This window comes from Chrysemys picta, unplaced genomic scaffold, assembly GCF_011386835.1.
Source record: "Chrysemys picta bellii isolate R12L10 unplaced genomic scaffold, ASM1138683v2 scaf1397, whole genome shotgun sequence".
NCBI lineage: Eukaryota > Metazoa > Chordata > Testudines > Emydidae > Chrysemys > Chrysemys picta.
The window spans coordinates 1-16,390 of record NW_027054103.1 but is presented as its reverse complement, the minus strand read 5'-3'; the positions used below and the strand labels follow the sequence as shown (position 1 = coordinate 16,390).

Sequence of the window (16,390 nt, the reverse complement as noted above, 5' to 3'; positions counted from 1 at the left end):
CAAATTACCTGCCCTCTCCTCCTGATGGCTCTTCTCTTTTCAGCCACAAACCACAGCGAGCGAAATCCGCCTGTCAGAGATTCCTCTCCCCCATTCCCTGAATGTGTCTCCCCATGTGCAAGGCAGGAGCTCTCATTCCCAGTCCCCCTCTCCCGACCCCTGGGACTTGTTAGAGATCTGCCTATGGGAGAGGTTCTCAAAAGCACAGTCCCCCACACCTACGGTCAGTGCTCATGGGTCCTGGAGCAGGGGGTGGATTTAAGTCTGTGTTCTTGAGTTCACTATCCCTTTGCTACTCCGGCTGGCAAGCGCAGAGCTCATTCCGCCGTTCTCCTTCATCTGAACGTACAGATAGTGAGCCTAGGTGGAACGTTTGCTGTCTGAAGCACATTTGTGTTTACGCAAAGCGTGGTTTTATGATGGATGATCCCAAGCGGTGAGTTCCAAAAACAATCCATATCAGCAGGGCCGGCTCCAGGCACCAGCAAAACAAGCAGGTGCTTGGGGCGGCACATTTCTAGGGGCGGCATTCTGGAACCGGCCATCATAGGTGCTGACTCCGGGGCATGGGGAAAAAGTGCCCCCGCCACCCCAGCTCGCCGCCCCAGCTCGCCTCCGATCCGCCTCCACCTGCTTCCCTGAGCGCACCGCCGCCGCTCCGCTTCTCCCCCCTCCCTCCCAGGCTTGCTGGGCACAAAACAGCTGTTTCGCGCAGCAAGTCTGGGAGGGAGGAGAAGCCGAGCAGCAGGGCGCTCGGGGGAGGCGGCGGTAGTGGAGTGGAGGTGAGCTGGAGTGGGGAGCGGTTCCTCTACCCCCCTTTACTTCCTGCGCCCCCCCCCCACCCTAACTCACCTCCGCTCCATCTGCTCCCCTGAACGCGCCGCTGCTCCGCTTCTCCCCCCTCCTTCGCCTGAGAGGGAGGGGGGAGAAGCAGAGCGGCAGCGCACCCGGGGGAGCAGGCGGAGCGGAGGTGAGCTAGGGTGGGAGGTCGTGGGGGCCCCCAGGAAGCAATGGGGGGGGAAATGTGGCACGCCCGGGGGAGGAGGTGGGGCTGGGGATTTGGGGAAGGGGTTTGGAAGGGGTGGAGTTGGGGCGGGGCTGGGGGAGGGGGGCATGAAAAAAAAAGTGGGGGCGGCCAAAATTTTTTTTGCTTGAGGCGGCAAAAATCCTAGAGCCAGCCCTGCATATCAGAGGACTCCACTGAAACCCTCCCTCACACAGTTGTTGGCTGAGCGCTGCAGAGATCTGAGCCACGCTGCTGCATGCCCGCTCCCTTTTTTTTTTAAAGGGAATTTAATGCTGGTGAAAGGTGCCCCATTGACACCCTTGGATAATGAAAAGCTCAGCTGCAGCCCAGGAAGTGACGATGAAGCTTCCTCCACACTGCCCCTAACAACACTCTGAGCTCATAGCTGGAGGGGCTGCCGACTAGGCAAGAAAGGCTCATTCAGCCTCCATGTCCCGTTCAATCCCTGAACCTACCAACAAGGGCCAAGTATGGTGGTTGACTCTGTAATGTGGACAGCGCGCACTGGGCACTGGTCCGAGACCCTTAGTTCATTTCGTATAGGACATCTGCTGCCAGAGAAGCTGTATTAGCCATTAGCCATCAGCCAGTAACAGGTCGTGACCAATTGAGGCCAGATTCACACTGGCAGCCTTGAGCTGAAATGCTCCATATCCTGTGCCAGTGATTCTCAATCTGAGGTCCATGGAGTCCTTGTTCATGCTCCACATTGAATTGCACAAGCTCTGGGGACTGGACTGCTGGGCAGGGCGTTGGCTCCACAGGAGGATTTCTCTTACAAAGAGATTACATTGGTGAAGAGGTTTAATAGCTTTTCTCCTAAGCCATCCAGTCCCTCATGTTGCCGTATTTCTGAATTTCTAGCAATGCGGCCGAGCTATGGCAGTTCCTATCTGCTGACCCGGCCCTCGGAGGACAGGTGATGGAGAACCTGGTTGTGAAGCTGCAGAGTCACCACAGCTCTGAGCACCAAGCCTCTCACACGTCTGCTGCCGTAAGTCACTGTTCGAACATCCATAGCCCCATACAGTTAAATCTATCCTATGTCTCTGTCACAAGGCACACTCACCGCCAACGCGCCTCCTCATGCCAGGACATGATGTTGCAGGGCTTATTCCACACTGGTGCCCCCTTGTCCAGCCTCCTGGTTCTGCAACACTCCGCAGGTTCCATGGTCTGGCCCTCTGGCCATGTCACCTCTTCCAGGGTTAACAGAAAAGTCCAATATGGGAAAACCCAACATGTAGTGGCCTCTGTGCCAGGCCCTCAGCCCCCATCTGAGCCTCATCATTCTTGGTCTCTTAGTCCTGAGGTCAGTACTTTGCCTCTTGCTGGGGAACCCAGACCTGACCTCTGCTCTGGGTTCCAGCCCACGGACCCCATGATAGGCTGCTAAGGACTGTTCCTTCAATCCCTCACCACTTCCCTGAGCTGCTCCTCCCTTTTTCCTGCTTGTTAGCAACTCCCATGGGTCTGCAGCTTCTGCTTTTCCTGCCCTGGATTTGTGACTCCTTGTGACTTCTTCCCACCCAACTTCTGAGGAGCTTCCTCAAAGCTGTTCCCAGCCTCCCTGGCAGCAGCTGGGCTGTGTTTCAAACAGTCCTTCTGGTTTCCCTCCATAAGATAGGAGTCCCTGCCCCCTAGCCTTCCTCCTGGAGGTGGCATTTACTTCAGGCAGTCCCTCCACCTCTCCTGCAGGCAGGACTCCCCCAGTCTCCTCCTTTATGCTGGGTTGTAAGTTAGCCAACTGTGGGGCCTTAGCCAGATTCTCCTGGTGGCCCTTTTTCCCCAGTCAGTCCTCAGGCTCAGAGGGTTCAGGCATAGGTGCTGGAACTGGGGGAACGGGGGTGCTGTAGCACCCCCTGGCTTGAAGCAGTTTCCATCATATACAGGGTTTACAGTTTGGTTCAATGGCTCTCAGCGCCCCCACTACACAACGTGTGCCAGCACCCCTGGGTTCAGCCTTCTCCTGCTGGTGTTTTCTCTGTTAGGAGGGAGGAGGCTGATCCCCTTCCTAAAGCTCATCCCAATTCACTGGGAGAGAGGGGAGTCCTGGCCCTCCCATTTTGCAAGGCTCCTGGTCCCAGGTCCTTACAGAAACATAACAGGAGTTCCTCCTGAACACGACTTATTCCTTGGACCACTTCTTCCCTACCAGTATTTCCCAGCTCCTTACGTATATCAGACATCTCAAAATCTGACAGGGCCACGCCACGTGACAAGGGTGGGCTGAGCCCTAGCACCGCTACCTTTACAGGGACAGACTATCCCCTCCATTTTGGGGCTACTCCATAATGTCCTGACAAACCCTTGGGGGAGGGTTCCATTCATCGCATCCATGTTGGAGCTCTGAGAAACCCCTGTGACACTGCCTGCCCTTGTGCCAGCTCAGGATAGGGTTGCAGGCTAATTCACTCAGATGCTAACAGAAATCAAAGAAGTCAAAAGCTATTGTAGTGTAATCAGGCAGTTCACCTGTGTGTTTGTTTAGTTCAAAGGAAAAGTTAAAGGAAACACTTATCTTTATAACCTGTTGATTGCTATTGTATTGTGTATATCCCTGTAATTAGTTAAACCTAGATCAAAAGCGTGCATTGGTGTTAAAAGATGAGAATGAACTTGATGTGTAAAGTTTATGAAAACTAATGAAGGATTCTTGTTTGCTATTACATTACATTGGCATCGTGTATATCCCTGTAATTAAATTACCCATCAAACACAATTGGAGCCTTGGAAATGTAAATGAGGAAGACTGCTAACTTCAAAGCAAGGGCTACTGTGTTTGACAACGGGAATTCACAGACTAAGTCTGAATTTCCTACTCATCAGAACCCACTTGGGTAAAGACACTGTTCAGATTGGTTTCTGGAAAAGCTATAAAATAGATGTCAAGGAATGATCCTGTATCTCTGACTGTTTGGACTCTTACAGGGAAGATGCCAAATGCAAAATGGAGATCCCCAGAAACATCTGGGTTCCTGAAAAGACTTTTAGGAAACCAAGAGATTACTACATCTCCGCTATCATTTGGGATTTACAAATTTTGACTCACCTGTTAATGTATTTTACCTGCTTTAACCTCTCAATAACTCTCATTTATTTTTCCTAGCTAATAAATCTTTAGTTAGTTTACTAGAGAATTGGCTGCCAGTGTTGTTTTTGGTGTGAGATCCAGAGTACCAATTGACCTAGGGTAAGTGACTGACCCTTTGGGGTTGGGAGTAACCTGATGTGGTGTGATTTTTGGTTTTAATAACCTTTAATCACAAAGTTCAGTTTGTCTGGGTGGCAAGATAGGCTGGAATGTCTAAGGGGACTGTCTGTGGTAAGACTGTCCTTGGTAAAACTGGTACTGTAATCCAGGAATGCACAATTGTTACTGGCTTTGTGAAATCCAATTATAGAATATACTACTAGTTTGGGGTGCCTGCCCTGTTTTATGACAGTATGATCTAAGATTGGCATTCACAGTTGTGAACCACTCCAGAGAGCGTGACAATTGGCGTAGTCAGCACAGGAGTCACATGCCACAGGTCAATTGGGCTTAAAGATCATAACCCAACACTATTTAAAGTTTAAATTTGATATGGAGAGTTTTAAGGGTTAAAGATGAGTTACAATGGGTGAATCACAATCCTATGAGAGTCTTGACTCAAAAGAACTTGAAAAAGTATGTAAAGAAAGGGGGCTATCTGTTAAGAAGAAAGCCGCAGAACACGAACTGAGAGATTTGCTCATGGACTTTGACCAAAAAGCAGGGTCTCAGCCCCCCTAGACCCCAGATGCAGAAGAAAAGGCCCCATTGAGGCACTTGGAAGCCAAGAAACAATGCAAGCATGAAAGAATGACGGTGGAAGTCCAAATGAGGGAGAAGAAAGATGCCGAGGAAGCTGATGAAAGAGCCACTCTTCTCTTCATTAATTTATTCTCTCCCATTCTTAGTCCCATGAGGCATTACCCCCACCCCAAGCATGCTGTCTCTGCAGCCCCTGCAGGTCAGGAAGCTCTGCGAGATCCGAAATCAAAGCTAGGTCCCCTGTGTGGCAATGCAGCCTAGTGTCATCAGACTCCACAAGGCAAAGCCTTCAACCTGCCAGTGCCCGGCTTCCCCCGCCCTGCTGCTCAGGGCAGTTTAACTCGGTTTGTTTCTCCATGAATCAGGGGAGTTTCATAGCACAGAAGCAGGAAGTCCTGAGAACTGACGCAGGAGGGAGTAGGATTTCCAAGTAAGCTTGTGTCTGTCTTGTTCCCTCTTCAGGCTACATGCGCCCTCTATGAGATGATCTCGGTGAGCAAGTCCAGAGATGCCACAACCCGCCTCTATCCTCAGCTGCTAATGGCGCTTCTTGTTGAAATCCATTTCAGCCTGGGACAGAGCATACCAGGGGATAAAGTCTCTGGAAGGGAAAGCAGCCGGCAGAGCCTCCACACCAGGTACTGCGCCTACTGGAAAGTCAACGGTCTAATTACATGGACAGTCATAGAGAAGTCATAGTTCTCTTCTCCAGCTCTCATGTGGCCCCTGCAGGTTTTCCATAACTCTCTAATTCTGAGGGAGTTAGCAGGCAGGGCTTAGGTTGCAAGGGTGTCTCTCAGTGGTAAATGACATACCGACCAATGCACTGCAGAGGAAGTAGAAAGACTATCCCAGAAGCTATGGGGAGAAATTAGTGGGAGCCAATTTGCCAGTGTGTCAAAGGAATGTGGGTCCGACACTAAAGGGCGGAACTTCTCCTGTTCTGTGACATTGACATGCCCTAGTGCTGATGTGCAATTGTCTGTAGGATTTGCTCAGAACTCTTTCTCTTTCTTCATATTATTAAATTGTATTACTATAGTGCCTAGGAACCCCAGTCACGAACCTGTGCCTTCCTAAGCTCTATTTAAACCATTGGTGTGTCTTTCCACACACAAGTGAATCCGTCACTCCCTGACAGACCTACCATGAGGGGGCTCCTGGCACTCAGTCACGCTGGTGTGTTGTTTGAATCTAGCTCTGCAGTGGAGGCTATAAAGATGCTGCTTCTCTGTGTTGGCTGCCGTTCCGAGCTGACTGTTATGGAGAAGGAGCAAGGCTGGATCCTCCTACAAAGCCCCCAAGATCACCTCCATGGGGTGAGCCTGCTGGCCAGGTAATACACAAGCATTTTCCATGCAGTCAGTCCTGCTAGTGGGGGCAATTCCAAAATGAAACATTCCTCACTTCGGGCTGCCATGTGGTCCCAAGCTGACCCCTCACCCCCTTGTTGCAGAACATGCTTCTTCCCTTACTATCAAAGGTATTTCTGCTTTGTGTCACAGAGCCATGGTGCACTATGCTTGCCCTGAGACCACAAGGATGCTGCTGGACCTAGTGATCCCGCTCCTCGACAGAGGTGATAAGAAACACAGGCTGACCATGATGGCCTTCTTTGTAGAAGTAAGTTTCATTAGCTGATGAGAGCAATTGGGTCTTGTGTCCTAGATTAGTGAGCAACTCCTTAAATCAAGCCTTTGAGACTCATTATTGCGCTACATAAACGATGAGCTTTATTGGTCATGTCCACATTGCCAGGTGTCCATGCAGCACTGACTAGCTCCCCCAGTCCTGTCCCAGCACGCTCAGTGTAAAATCTGAGATGGATCCTTTAGGGGATCATTGGTTGCTCCAAAGTTGTAATCAGGAGCCTGATGAGAATATCCAAGAAACTAAGGTTCTGTAGAACAGCATCAGCCTGGACTCTCCCGAAGGGCAGCTGGGTCTCCTGTCGGCATCAGCCTTTCTGCAGGTCCATGAAAGGTTCCTCCCTGCGAAGTCACTAAGGAAAAGCAAAGAGGGGCATTGAGAGTGGGTATGGAGGAGAGAGGATCATGGTAAAAGCTCCCCCAGATGCAGGATCATTAGCTCTGAATGTGGCGAGCAATCTTTAACCTTCTCTATTGGATGGGTTAGTTAGAGGCACATCACCAGGAATGAGGTGGCTCTATAGTCCATCGCTAGGTTGTCCTCCCCATTTCCACGGGTTCTGTCTGGCTAGTTCCTATTGACAGTTTTCAGGGATTGTCTCCTCATCTAACTCATTAAGGGATGGGGTTTAATTCTCTCCTCACCAGGAGTCCAATCCTGGGCCCATTGAGATCAAAGGCAAAACTTCCACTGACTTCAGTGGGGTCAGGATTTCAACTCAGGGGTTTGATTTCTCAGTCCCAGCTTTCGCGTTATCTCAGAGCGGCTTGTTCTGCTTCACAGGGTCACCACGAGGGGTTAGGCTGCTCTTGGCAAACCCCCAGATGCACAAGAGTCCGCCATACAAATGGTCACTGAACATTTTGTTGCCCTACATGTTCTCCTGGAGGGTAGAGCAGCTCTGCCAGCGCCTATGGCTGAGTCTAGTGCTAACGGCCAGGAAGTCAGTGGGAGGACTGGGTGTCACACACAAAGTGGGGCTGATGTATAGCAATGGACGGTACAACATGGAGGTTATGATGCCTCTCCAGAGAACCGACACACAAAGTTTTCCGGTAAGCACCCTGCTGCTGATTCGCTCTGTGTTGTTTTCAGCTTCTGCGTTACGAAGAGGCCAAGAAGCTCCCACATCCAGACACTTTGGACCGTCTCGAGGAGTGGACAAAACACCCCAGCCCAGTTTTCCGTTCACTTGGTCTAAGAGGACTCGGCATCCTGGCAACCCAACCAGGGAAGGTGAGAGCCCAGGCTTGGTTAACTGGAAAACGACGAGGTGGCTGTGACCCAGTGGACTGAGTTCTGGGCAGGCAGTGAGGCACAGTGTTCTGAGCCCACCTCTGCTGCTGGCTTGCTGACCCTCTCGGTGCCTCCATTTCCCCAGCAGGAACGGGGATCACAACGGCCCCTCAATGCAGATCTTTCCTCGGAGAGTATTTTAGATGGGATTTTACTGCTTGGATTTCAGGTGGACGTTATCATTCTCCTAGGGCTACCACACGTCCGGGTTTCCCCGGACATGTCCGGCTTTTCGCTCTTTAAATAGCCGTCCGGGGGGGATTTCTAAAAATCTAAAAATGTCCGGGATTTCCCCCCAGTCGGCTATTTATCGACCGAAAAGCGGCTGACAGGGCGGCCCAGCGCCGCTCGCATTGGGGCCTCGGCAGCCAAAGCCCCTTCCCTGCCCCCCCCCCCCCCCGCATCCCTTGCAGCCTTAGCACGCCGCCTGGCAGCGCTGGGGGGCGGGGCTGTGCGCCTGTGAGGGAACGCGGCGGCAGGGCTGGCAGCGGCGGCCAGAGACCCTCCCCCGCTTCCCCCCCTCCTCCACAGCCACAGCACGCCGCTCGGCAGCGCTCGGGCGGGGCGCTCCTTGGGGCGTGGAGCCAGACACCTGCTCTAAGCTGAGTGGCACGGTAAGGGGGCCAGGGAGTTGGAGAAGGGGGGCAGTCAGGGGACAGGGAGCGGGGGGGGGGGTTAGATGGGTCGGGGGTTCTGGGGGGGCTGTCAGGGGGCGGGAAGTGGGAGGGAGTGGCTAGGGGGCAGGGCTACCCCCCCAATGGAGTGTCCTCTCTTTGAAAGTTCAGATATGGTAACCCTAATTCTCCCCCATGCAAATTACCCCAGCAGCATTCCTGTTCCTTCTTGGAGAGACCATTCCTGGTGCTGTCACAAAGGAAGACCTTGATTGGTCTAAAGACCTTAGCGAGCACACAGGGCCCTGTCTCATAGCCCCCTCCAGTGGCAAGACCCAACATTGCAGCACTGCCTCAGTTTTCCCCTCCTCGGCTTGACTTCACAAATACCTCGTTCAATAACACCCTTATTCAGGCTCATTTATTAAGACAAACAAGCCTTTGAAGGCCAAAGATAAAACCCTCAGAATCAAACCTGACAGTGTCCAATGGACTAAAAATCAGAAACAGGATCTTCTGCCATTACCACATCTCCTCTTCTGAGCTCACTCAACAAAGGTTCCACCCTGTCCTTAGTAAACATAAGAAAACTTAACTTTGGCCCCCTTCCTGGGCACCCCTTCTGCAAGCTTTTTGCCCCCAGGCTCTGCGGAGTTCTTTGTTCTCTTGGGGGAGGACTGCTTCCCAAGGCTTCCTCCCTGGAGGCCCTTTTCCCCCATCAGATTCCCCCTGCCTTCCCTCCCAGGGTACTCTAGGAGCCACTCCCCCCTGCTCCTGCTTCCCCTTCCTTCCTGACAGCCCAAAATAGTTCTCTCCTCCTCCGCTGCATCTGATTAATGCATGGAGCTGGCTGGCCCCAAAGTCTCTGGCCCTGAGAGAGGCAGAGCACTCTCTTAAAGAGTGTTTGTGACCCTGCCCCCAAATGATATTTCAATGCCTTGCACTATCAGGTCCAAGTTTCTCAAACTTTGCAGAGGGTTCAGCTCTCACCTAGGACACCCCATGGGCCAGGTTTGATTTTTTCCCCAAGTTTCACCATTTGGGGGATTGTCTGCATGGGAAAAGAAGGTGGCTAGAAGTTTTCGTTTGTTTGTTTGTAAGTGGAAAAACTGTCCTACAGCTCAGAGACACAATCACCCCAGGAAAAAATCACAATTGACTGGGGAGACAGCATGGAACATTTCCATCCAAAAAGGGAATGTTTTTAGGAGCGTATCAAAAGGAGCAACTAAAATGGAAACTGTGTACCAGCCTTAACTATGGAGATTGCTGCCAGCATCTGCTATAATAATAATTAATAGCACGTAGAAAAGAGAGAAAAGCCCCGAAGCAAACCACAACTTTGCCCACCCTACACCAGAACGACCCGGGACGGGGTTAGGATTCACTGATTGCCTCGTCAGGCATCCCCATCGATTCTAAAGCACCACGCCTCCAACTGTGGAGACGGAGCTTCTCTCTGACTTGGTGCCATGGGGTAGAATAAACACAGCCCTGGCACTGTGGCGTGTACTCACTGGAGGGCTGGGAGATCTGATGAGCCCCCCCATGTGTGTGTGTGTAGGTGGAACAAGTCAAGACCCTGCTGCCTGCCATCCTTTGGGGCTCGGATGAGATGGACGATGGGAGTATTCTGGAGGCCATCTCAGCTGTTCAGAACCTTCTGCAGAGCCTGGATGGGAGTGAGCTCACCAGCGTGGCCAGGAAGCTAATCCCCTTACTCGATGCTGTAAGTCAGGGGCTCTTGACCTGCCCATCCCCAGCCAGGCAGTGTTGTGACTCTGGAGTCGTAGTGGTGGCATATCTGACCTGATCAGTTCCGAGCCATTGCCTGGGCCTCAGGCATTGGTGACACCTTGGTCTCTCGTGTTCTGTGTGTGGCATGCAACCGTTTGGTCTCCTGAGGACTGATATGCTTTAATCTAACTCAAGTTAACATGCTCAATGTAGTGGTCATGGGGTGAAATGTAATGTCCTGTGCTTTGGAGTCTAGATGAATGAATGACCCTTAAATGCTATGAAACTATGAAAGTGTTGAACCCATTAAAGAAACCCTCCAAAGAGCCCTTCACTGTGGATGGAGCAGCACTTACAGGAGGCCTCCAGGGAAATTTAGGAACCACTGTCCTAACCTGTGTTGTCTGCCCCTCCACCCAAACCTTTCTGCAAATGGGTGCCCTCTTGGTGGGCAGACCATGGAGTTATTAGTCAGACTGGCCCCTATCTGTGGTTTGCATTGTGCCGAGCTCACCGTGTAAGGAGAGTGTGAAGCTCCCTCGGTGAGATCCCCTCATGGTTGTGTGTCCATCACAGGTGAGACCCCAGGTGCGCTCTGCTGCCATCATGCTCTTTACAGAGTTGCTTAACACAGTGAAGAGGAGGCAGAAGCCCCTGCTGCAGGAGGAAGTGACCCGCAGCCTGGTCCCACTGCTCCTTCACTTACAGGACGAGGACCCTGACGTGGGCAAGGTGAGTCCCGTTGCCATATGCTCCCTGGTGCAGCAGGCCCTGACTGCTCCAGCTCTCCTGCTAGGTCTGTCTCCAGAGCCGCCTCCCAAAAGTGAAAAATCTCAGCCCTACCCGCTTACCCAAGCAAGTTCCCTGGCCTTCAATGGACACACAAGTGGAGATGTTTTATGGCTCCCAGCAGCCACTTCCTAAGTCACTGAACTGCAGCCACCATGAAGATCAAACTCCAGGAGCCTCCACTAATAGGAACAAAGAGACACCAAGGGTCAGCAGGATACCATGTGACCCCCACATTCCTTTCCCTCATTGATCATTTCAGCTGGCTTTTCACTGCAGAGTGACCACAGATTCCAGCTCTTCTCATGATGCAAACTCTCCTTGTCCCATCTTGTGTTGCAGAGGTGTCAGAAAGCCTTGGCTGGGTGTTTTCAGCTCCTGGGATGGTCTTGTCCTAAGCAGATTAACAGCAAGAAGGCTTGGCACACCCATCCCCGGGTGGTGGACAAGATCTGCCAGCACTCTGTAAGTGAACAATCGGCTTCTCGTGAGTGCTGCTTCTAGATGTGGGACCGGAAACGTGTTCCCTCACTCACTGCTCTGATTGCATGTCTAGTACTAGCATACTGCACTCTGGCTTCCTCCTAGAAGCACCCAGCTCCCCCACTCCTCCCAGTGCCTGTCAGATCTGAACAGCCAGACCTGGCCAGGAGTTCAGTACGGAGGTGAAAGCTCACAACATAAAGAATCAGTTGATGGCAAAAATGCCTTCCGAATCCTGCAGGAAACTGGATGTCCCCATTTTTCACCTTACCCCAGCCCATTGGCCACTTCTGCACCGTATTTCCTATGCTCTGCACCCTCTCTAATGTCCTCCCCAGATGAAGCCCATACAACCGGGCTTCAGTGTTCTCTAGTGCCAGGCTCCAGCCCTGCAGTGCCAGCAGCTCAGACACCAGCAATGTGTCTGGTGATACTTTGAAATGGTCATTTAATGACTCCCTGGCATGTAGATGGTCGCCCCCAGGATACATGGAGATGGGAGCTGCATTCTTCCCACCCCTCCAAGCCAAGCAGCTACCTGGAGATGAAATCTCTCTTCTCCTCACCCTGCGGCCCCAGCAACGAGAAGCTTCTTTGGTTTCTATTCCTAGGTGCTGAAGCTCAAGAGCGTATCTGACATCTTGCTCCAATGTCTGGATCACCTCCAAAGCCCCCAGGCTCCAATACGACGGGCAGCAGCCATCTTTATCGGTAACCACGACTTTTCTTAAGCAACTTCTATCTGAGAGGTTGTCCCGTGTTCTGCTTGGAGGGCACTAGCAGCAAGAATTAACCCCCTAGGATCCCAGTGTCTAGATTTCCTGTCCTTGAGGCAGTTGGGCTGGGGATTATATCAAAAGGCCTGGAGCAAATTACAACCCTACCCTCTAGCTCCACCGACTGGAATCCCTGCGGGACTGCAGCAATACCATAGCCATTGGCAATCAGGCTCTCTGTATCTTCCAAGACATGAGCCTCTTTGTCTTGGAGCTTGTGGACTTGTCTGATTATCCCAGGGACCACTTGAAAGCTGTTTTGCTTGTTGGAAAGACTGACATTTTTTAAAAGGTAGCCCCAGGGGAGGTGAAAACTCCTGCAAGATTCATTTCCATTGTACATTCCAGGTTGCACTGTTCAAAGCTCAGAGCCCGCCATGGTCAGGCAAGAGAAGGAGCTGATACTTCAGTGTAAGTAGTTGCCACATGGCTGTGTTTGCATGTGGAAGGACAGCTCATGCTCCTTGTAGAATATCAGGGTTGGAAGGGACCTCAGGAGATCATCTAATCCAACCCCCTGCTCAAAGCAGGACCAATCCCCAGATAGTGTTTGTTTGTTTTTTAAACCCCAGTTCCCTAAATGGCCCCCTCAAGGATTGAACTCACAACCCTGGGTTTAGCAGGCCAATGCTCGAACCACTGAGCTATCCCTCCCACTTGTGAACCAGTCTAGGAAAAAGTGCAACTCCCCCGCCATGCTGCTGCATTGAGTTCAATTTAGACGTGGCCAGAGGTAGCTGTTGAGAGAGCCTGGACATCAGTCCCAGCTTTGTTTTCTCTGATGTCAGGCGTCACTTCCATCTCCAGGTGCCAGAAGGTTTTACCAGGAGAAAGTAAATGCCAGGCAGGGTGAGAGGCCCTGGCATGTGTCAGGGAGATGGTGCTAAGGAGGTGGATGCCCCAGAATGCAGTGGAAGATGGTGCTGCCAAGGGCAGATGTCCCTGAGGACTTAAGCGGTTATCAGATGGCGATGACACTGATAGCCCTGGTGCTTCCAGAGCATCTGGGAGGAGTTAGTTGCTGTGGAAGTTCAGGGGCGGCTCCAGGCACCAGCGCAGCAAGTGCGTACCTGGGACGGAAAGCCACGGGGGGCGGCGTGTCGGTCGCCGTGAGGGCGGCAGTCAGGCAGCCTTCGGCGGCATGCCTGCGGGAGGACCGCCGGTCCCGCAGCTTCGGCGGCAATTCGGCGGCAGGTACGCTGAAAGCGCGGGACCGGCAGATCACCGACAGAAACGCCGCTGAATCCGCGTGACCAGCGGACCGCCCATAGGCATGCCACCAAAGGCCGCCTGACTGCCGTGCTTGGGGTGGCAAAAAACATAGAGCCGCCCCTGTGGAAGATACAGAGGCCCATGGTGCAGGTGCTAGGGCATGCTAATACGATATGTGTTTTGACCTGAGCTTCCTCTCTCTGCCTCAGCTCTCAGTGGCCTGCAGCAAGATCCGGATTCCTCTGTCCGTCTCAGTGTCTCACGGGCCATTCAGCAAGTTCGGGATGGTGGCAGAAACCAGTCACCTCAGACCCTAGGAGCTAGATTCAGGAAGCTGTTCTGCTGCTTGACTGGCCAGGAGGAGAGGGAAAATGCTCCTGACAGAGATCTCTTGGGTGGCCCGGACCCTTCCCAAAGCCACCGATGGGACTCAGGAGGGCCCTGAGTTTCAATTTCATTTTGAAAACTTTCACTGCTGCACACATTTGAAAGATAAGTTGATTTTTTCCCTGAAGTTGAATGTTGAGATCATTCAGGTGTGCTGTAATATCACAAAAGAAAAAGAGATCTTGATTCCAGGACTCATTTTCAAGCTCTGGGAATTTTATTGGCCCATTTTCTAGGAATTTTGCTACCTCCTCTTTCAAAGCAACGAAACGCTGGAGCACTCTTCCTCTACTCAATCACCTCATTTCTGTATGGTAGATTAAGTCATTGCACTCGGTGTCTACCCCTTCAAGAAAGGCTCAAAATGTCCTATGTTTTAGTCCTCTAGAACGGATGTAGTTTACAATGGAAACTACCACTGACATTACATGCTCAAATTTTAAGACTTTGCCTGCTGATGTATAATGCAGTGATGTTTGGTTATTTCTCTCCCGATAAATTCTTCAAGAAGAGTAACTGCTCCAACATTTTTTTGGCACATAGCTGGAGCACCATCAATACAAATGGCCACCAAGTTTGTGAAATCTAATCCCGACTTATCATTCATGCACTTTATCACTTCACTGGAGATTTCTTTTCCGGTTGTGCGACCCGTCATGGAGCACATGCCAGCAAGTTCTTCAGTAATTTCAAAGTTTTTATCAATACCTCAATAAAAATAAGAAGTTGGGCGGTGTCTTTTAAATCAGTGCTTTCATCCATAGCTAGGGAGTAAAAGCAGAATTCACTGACTCTCTGCTTTAACTGATCACTTAAATTGGTAGAAATGTCAGCTATTCTTCTCCGTACAGTCATGCGTGATAGACTGACATTCTCAAATATTCCCCTCTTTTCTGGACATAACTCAGATATAGCAATCAACATACACTTTTTTAATAACTCGCCTTCTGTGAAGCATTTCCCAGCAGCAGCAATTTCCTTAGAAATTTTAAAGCTTACTTTAGTAACTGTATCGTTCTCAGTGCTCACTTTCTTGAAAATTTGCTAACTAAGCTGTTCTGCTGCTTGACTGGCCAGGAGGAAAGGGAAAATGCTCCTGACAGAGATCTCTTGGGTGGCCCGGACCCTTCCCAAAGCCACCGATGGGTCTCAGGAGGGCCCTGAGTTCCCACAGAGAAGTTGGTGACTGGAGGAGGTCAGCTGAGCCACCACCCCAGCGCCGAAGCCAGTGCCTGCATGATCCTGTGGTAATTACCTGCATTGTTCCCCATGAGATGTAGGCAGCTGGGGATGAGTTTAAGTGACCCCAGTACTGAGCAGAATGATGGCTACTGGCTCCAGCTAAACAAAAAGGTGACAAGACTGTTAGTGTAAAACCAAGGGCATTTGCTCTCACGTCTCTGTCTTCCTTCCATAATGGAACGAGTTGCAAGAGAGCTGGTTCATTACATCAGCCATGGCATTAATGACCTTTTCCCTTTCTTCTGATTAGCCTCCGATCTCTGATACAGTCTTTGTGACCTTGTAGGAAGAGATGGAATCTGGATGATGGGGATGGATCACTTGATAAATTGCCCTGTTCTGTTCATTCCTTCTGAAGCATCTGGCACTGGCCACTGTCAGAAGATGGAATGCTGGGCTAGATGGACCACTGGTCTGATCCAATATGGCTGTTCGTATGATCCAGGCCTCTAGTTCCCCTTGGACAGTTAAATAAAACCCTTCATCTCTCCATCCATTGACATTATATAATCTCACTTTTCTTTAGACACTTGGGCCAACACTTTCAAACATGGATGTCAAAAGTTAGATACCTAAATCCATACTTCTTCTTCAACGCTTAGCCGAACGGTCGGCCGTAGCAGTTGTTCACCATTGATCCGTTCCTGTGCTTGACGGGCCGAGAGCCCAACGTCGGAATAAACTTGAGGCACCCATGTAATAGGGGGCCTGCCTTTGGGCTGCCTGCACCCCTTGATTGGTGGAATTGTCTCTCGGATGTTACGAGCCACTCAGAACGGCGTCTGCGGACAATGGCCCCAGTAGTCTGTAGACCGGAGTGACCATAAACATCTGCTTTGCAAATGAAGTCATTCCACTCTATGCCCAATATACAACGTTGGCATTTTATGTGGAAAGCCTCCAGCTTTGCCCACTCTGAGTGGCGCAGTCCCAATGTTTCTTTTGTGATATTACAGCACACCTGAATGATCTCAACATTCAACTTCAGGGAAAAAATCAACTTATCTTTCAAATGTGTGCAGCAGTGAAAGCTTTCAAAATGAAATTGAAACTTTTCAGAAGTCAGCTGTCAAAAGGTGAAATGTGTCACTTTCCCACTTGTGCACAGCGTATCCCTCAGCACAAACACGCCGAGTTAGGAGAAAAATATGCAAAGCACATCATTCTTTTGATTGAAGAATTTGACAGAAGACTTACTTTGTCTAAAGAAGAAGACGTCCAATTGAAGCTGATTGAAGATCCCTTTTCTGTGGATCCAGAGGAAGTGCCACTAGATTTGCAGTTGGAGGTTATTGAACTTCAGTGTTCGGCAGTTTACCGAAATAAGCACAGAGAAAGCAGCTTGCGGCACTTCTACAAAAGTCTGGACAATGAAGTTGCA

General features: G+C 50.9%; 2 protein-coding genes across 2 annotated transcripts; both read left to right on the top strand.

Moving 5' to 3' along the window:
* Positions 1–5,297: 5,297 nt before the first annotated feature.
* LOC135979932 (maestro heat-like repeat-containing protein family member 7) lies at positions 5,298–8,061 on the top strand. Its single transcript, XM_065580051.1, has 4 exons — positions 5,298–5,461; positions 6,022–6,159; positions 6,329–6,446; positions 7,569–8,061. The coding sequence occupies exons 1-4, from the start codon at positions 5,307–5,309 to the stop codon at positions 7,767–7,769; spliced, it is 612 nt and encodes a 203-aa protein (XP_065436123.1). The 5' UTR covers positions 5,298–5,306; the 3' UTR covers positions 7,770–8,061.
* A 1,901-nt stretch (positions 8,062–9,962) lies between these two features.
* Positions 9,963–15,811, top strand: LOC135979931 (maestro heat-like repeat-containing protein family member 7). Its single transcript, XM_065580050.1, has 6 exons — positions 9,963–10,112; positions 10,697–10,852; positions 11,252–11,374; positions 12,004–12,103; positions 12,517–12,579; positions 13,590–15,811. Exons 1-6 carry the CDS (start codon positions 9,999–10,001, stop codon positions 13,823–13,825), a joined length of 792 nt encoding a protein of 263 aa, XP_065436122.1. The 5' UTR covers positions 9,963–9,998; the 3' UTR covers positions 13,826–15,811.
* Positions 15,812–16,390: the final 579 nt, after the last annotated feature.

What these genes read in the sequence shown, in the direction of transcription:
- LOC135979932 (XM_065580051.1), top strand. Translation starts at nt 5,307, where the DNA reads ATGATCTCGGTGAGCAAGTCCAGAGATGCCACAACCCGCCTCTATCCT. An exon ending in CGGCAGAGCCTCCACACCAG is followed by an intron (nt 5,462 to 6,021) that starts GTACTGCGCCTA and finishes GTTTGAATCTAG; the next exon opens with CTCTGCAGTGGAGGCTATAA. An exon ending in TGATGGCCTTCTTTGTAGAA is followed by an intron (nt 6,447 to 7,568) that starts GTAAGTTTCATT and finishes TGTTGTTTTCAG; the next exon opens with CTTCTGCGTTACGAAGAGGC.
- LOC135979931 (XM_065580050.1), top strand. Translation starts at nt 9,999, where the DNA reads ATGGACGATGGGAGTATTCTGGAGGCCATCTCAGCTGTTCAGAACCTT. An exon ending in TAATCCCCTTACTCGATGCT is followed by an intron (nt 10,113 to 10,696) that starts GTAAGTCAGGGG and finishes TGTCCATCACAG; the next exon opens with GTGAGACCCCAGGTGCGCTC. An exon ending in AGGACCCTGACGTGGGCAAG is followed by an intron (nt 10,853 to 11,251) that starts GTGAGTCCCGTT and finishes CTTGTGTTGCAG; the next exon opens with AGGTGTCAGAAAGCCTTGGC.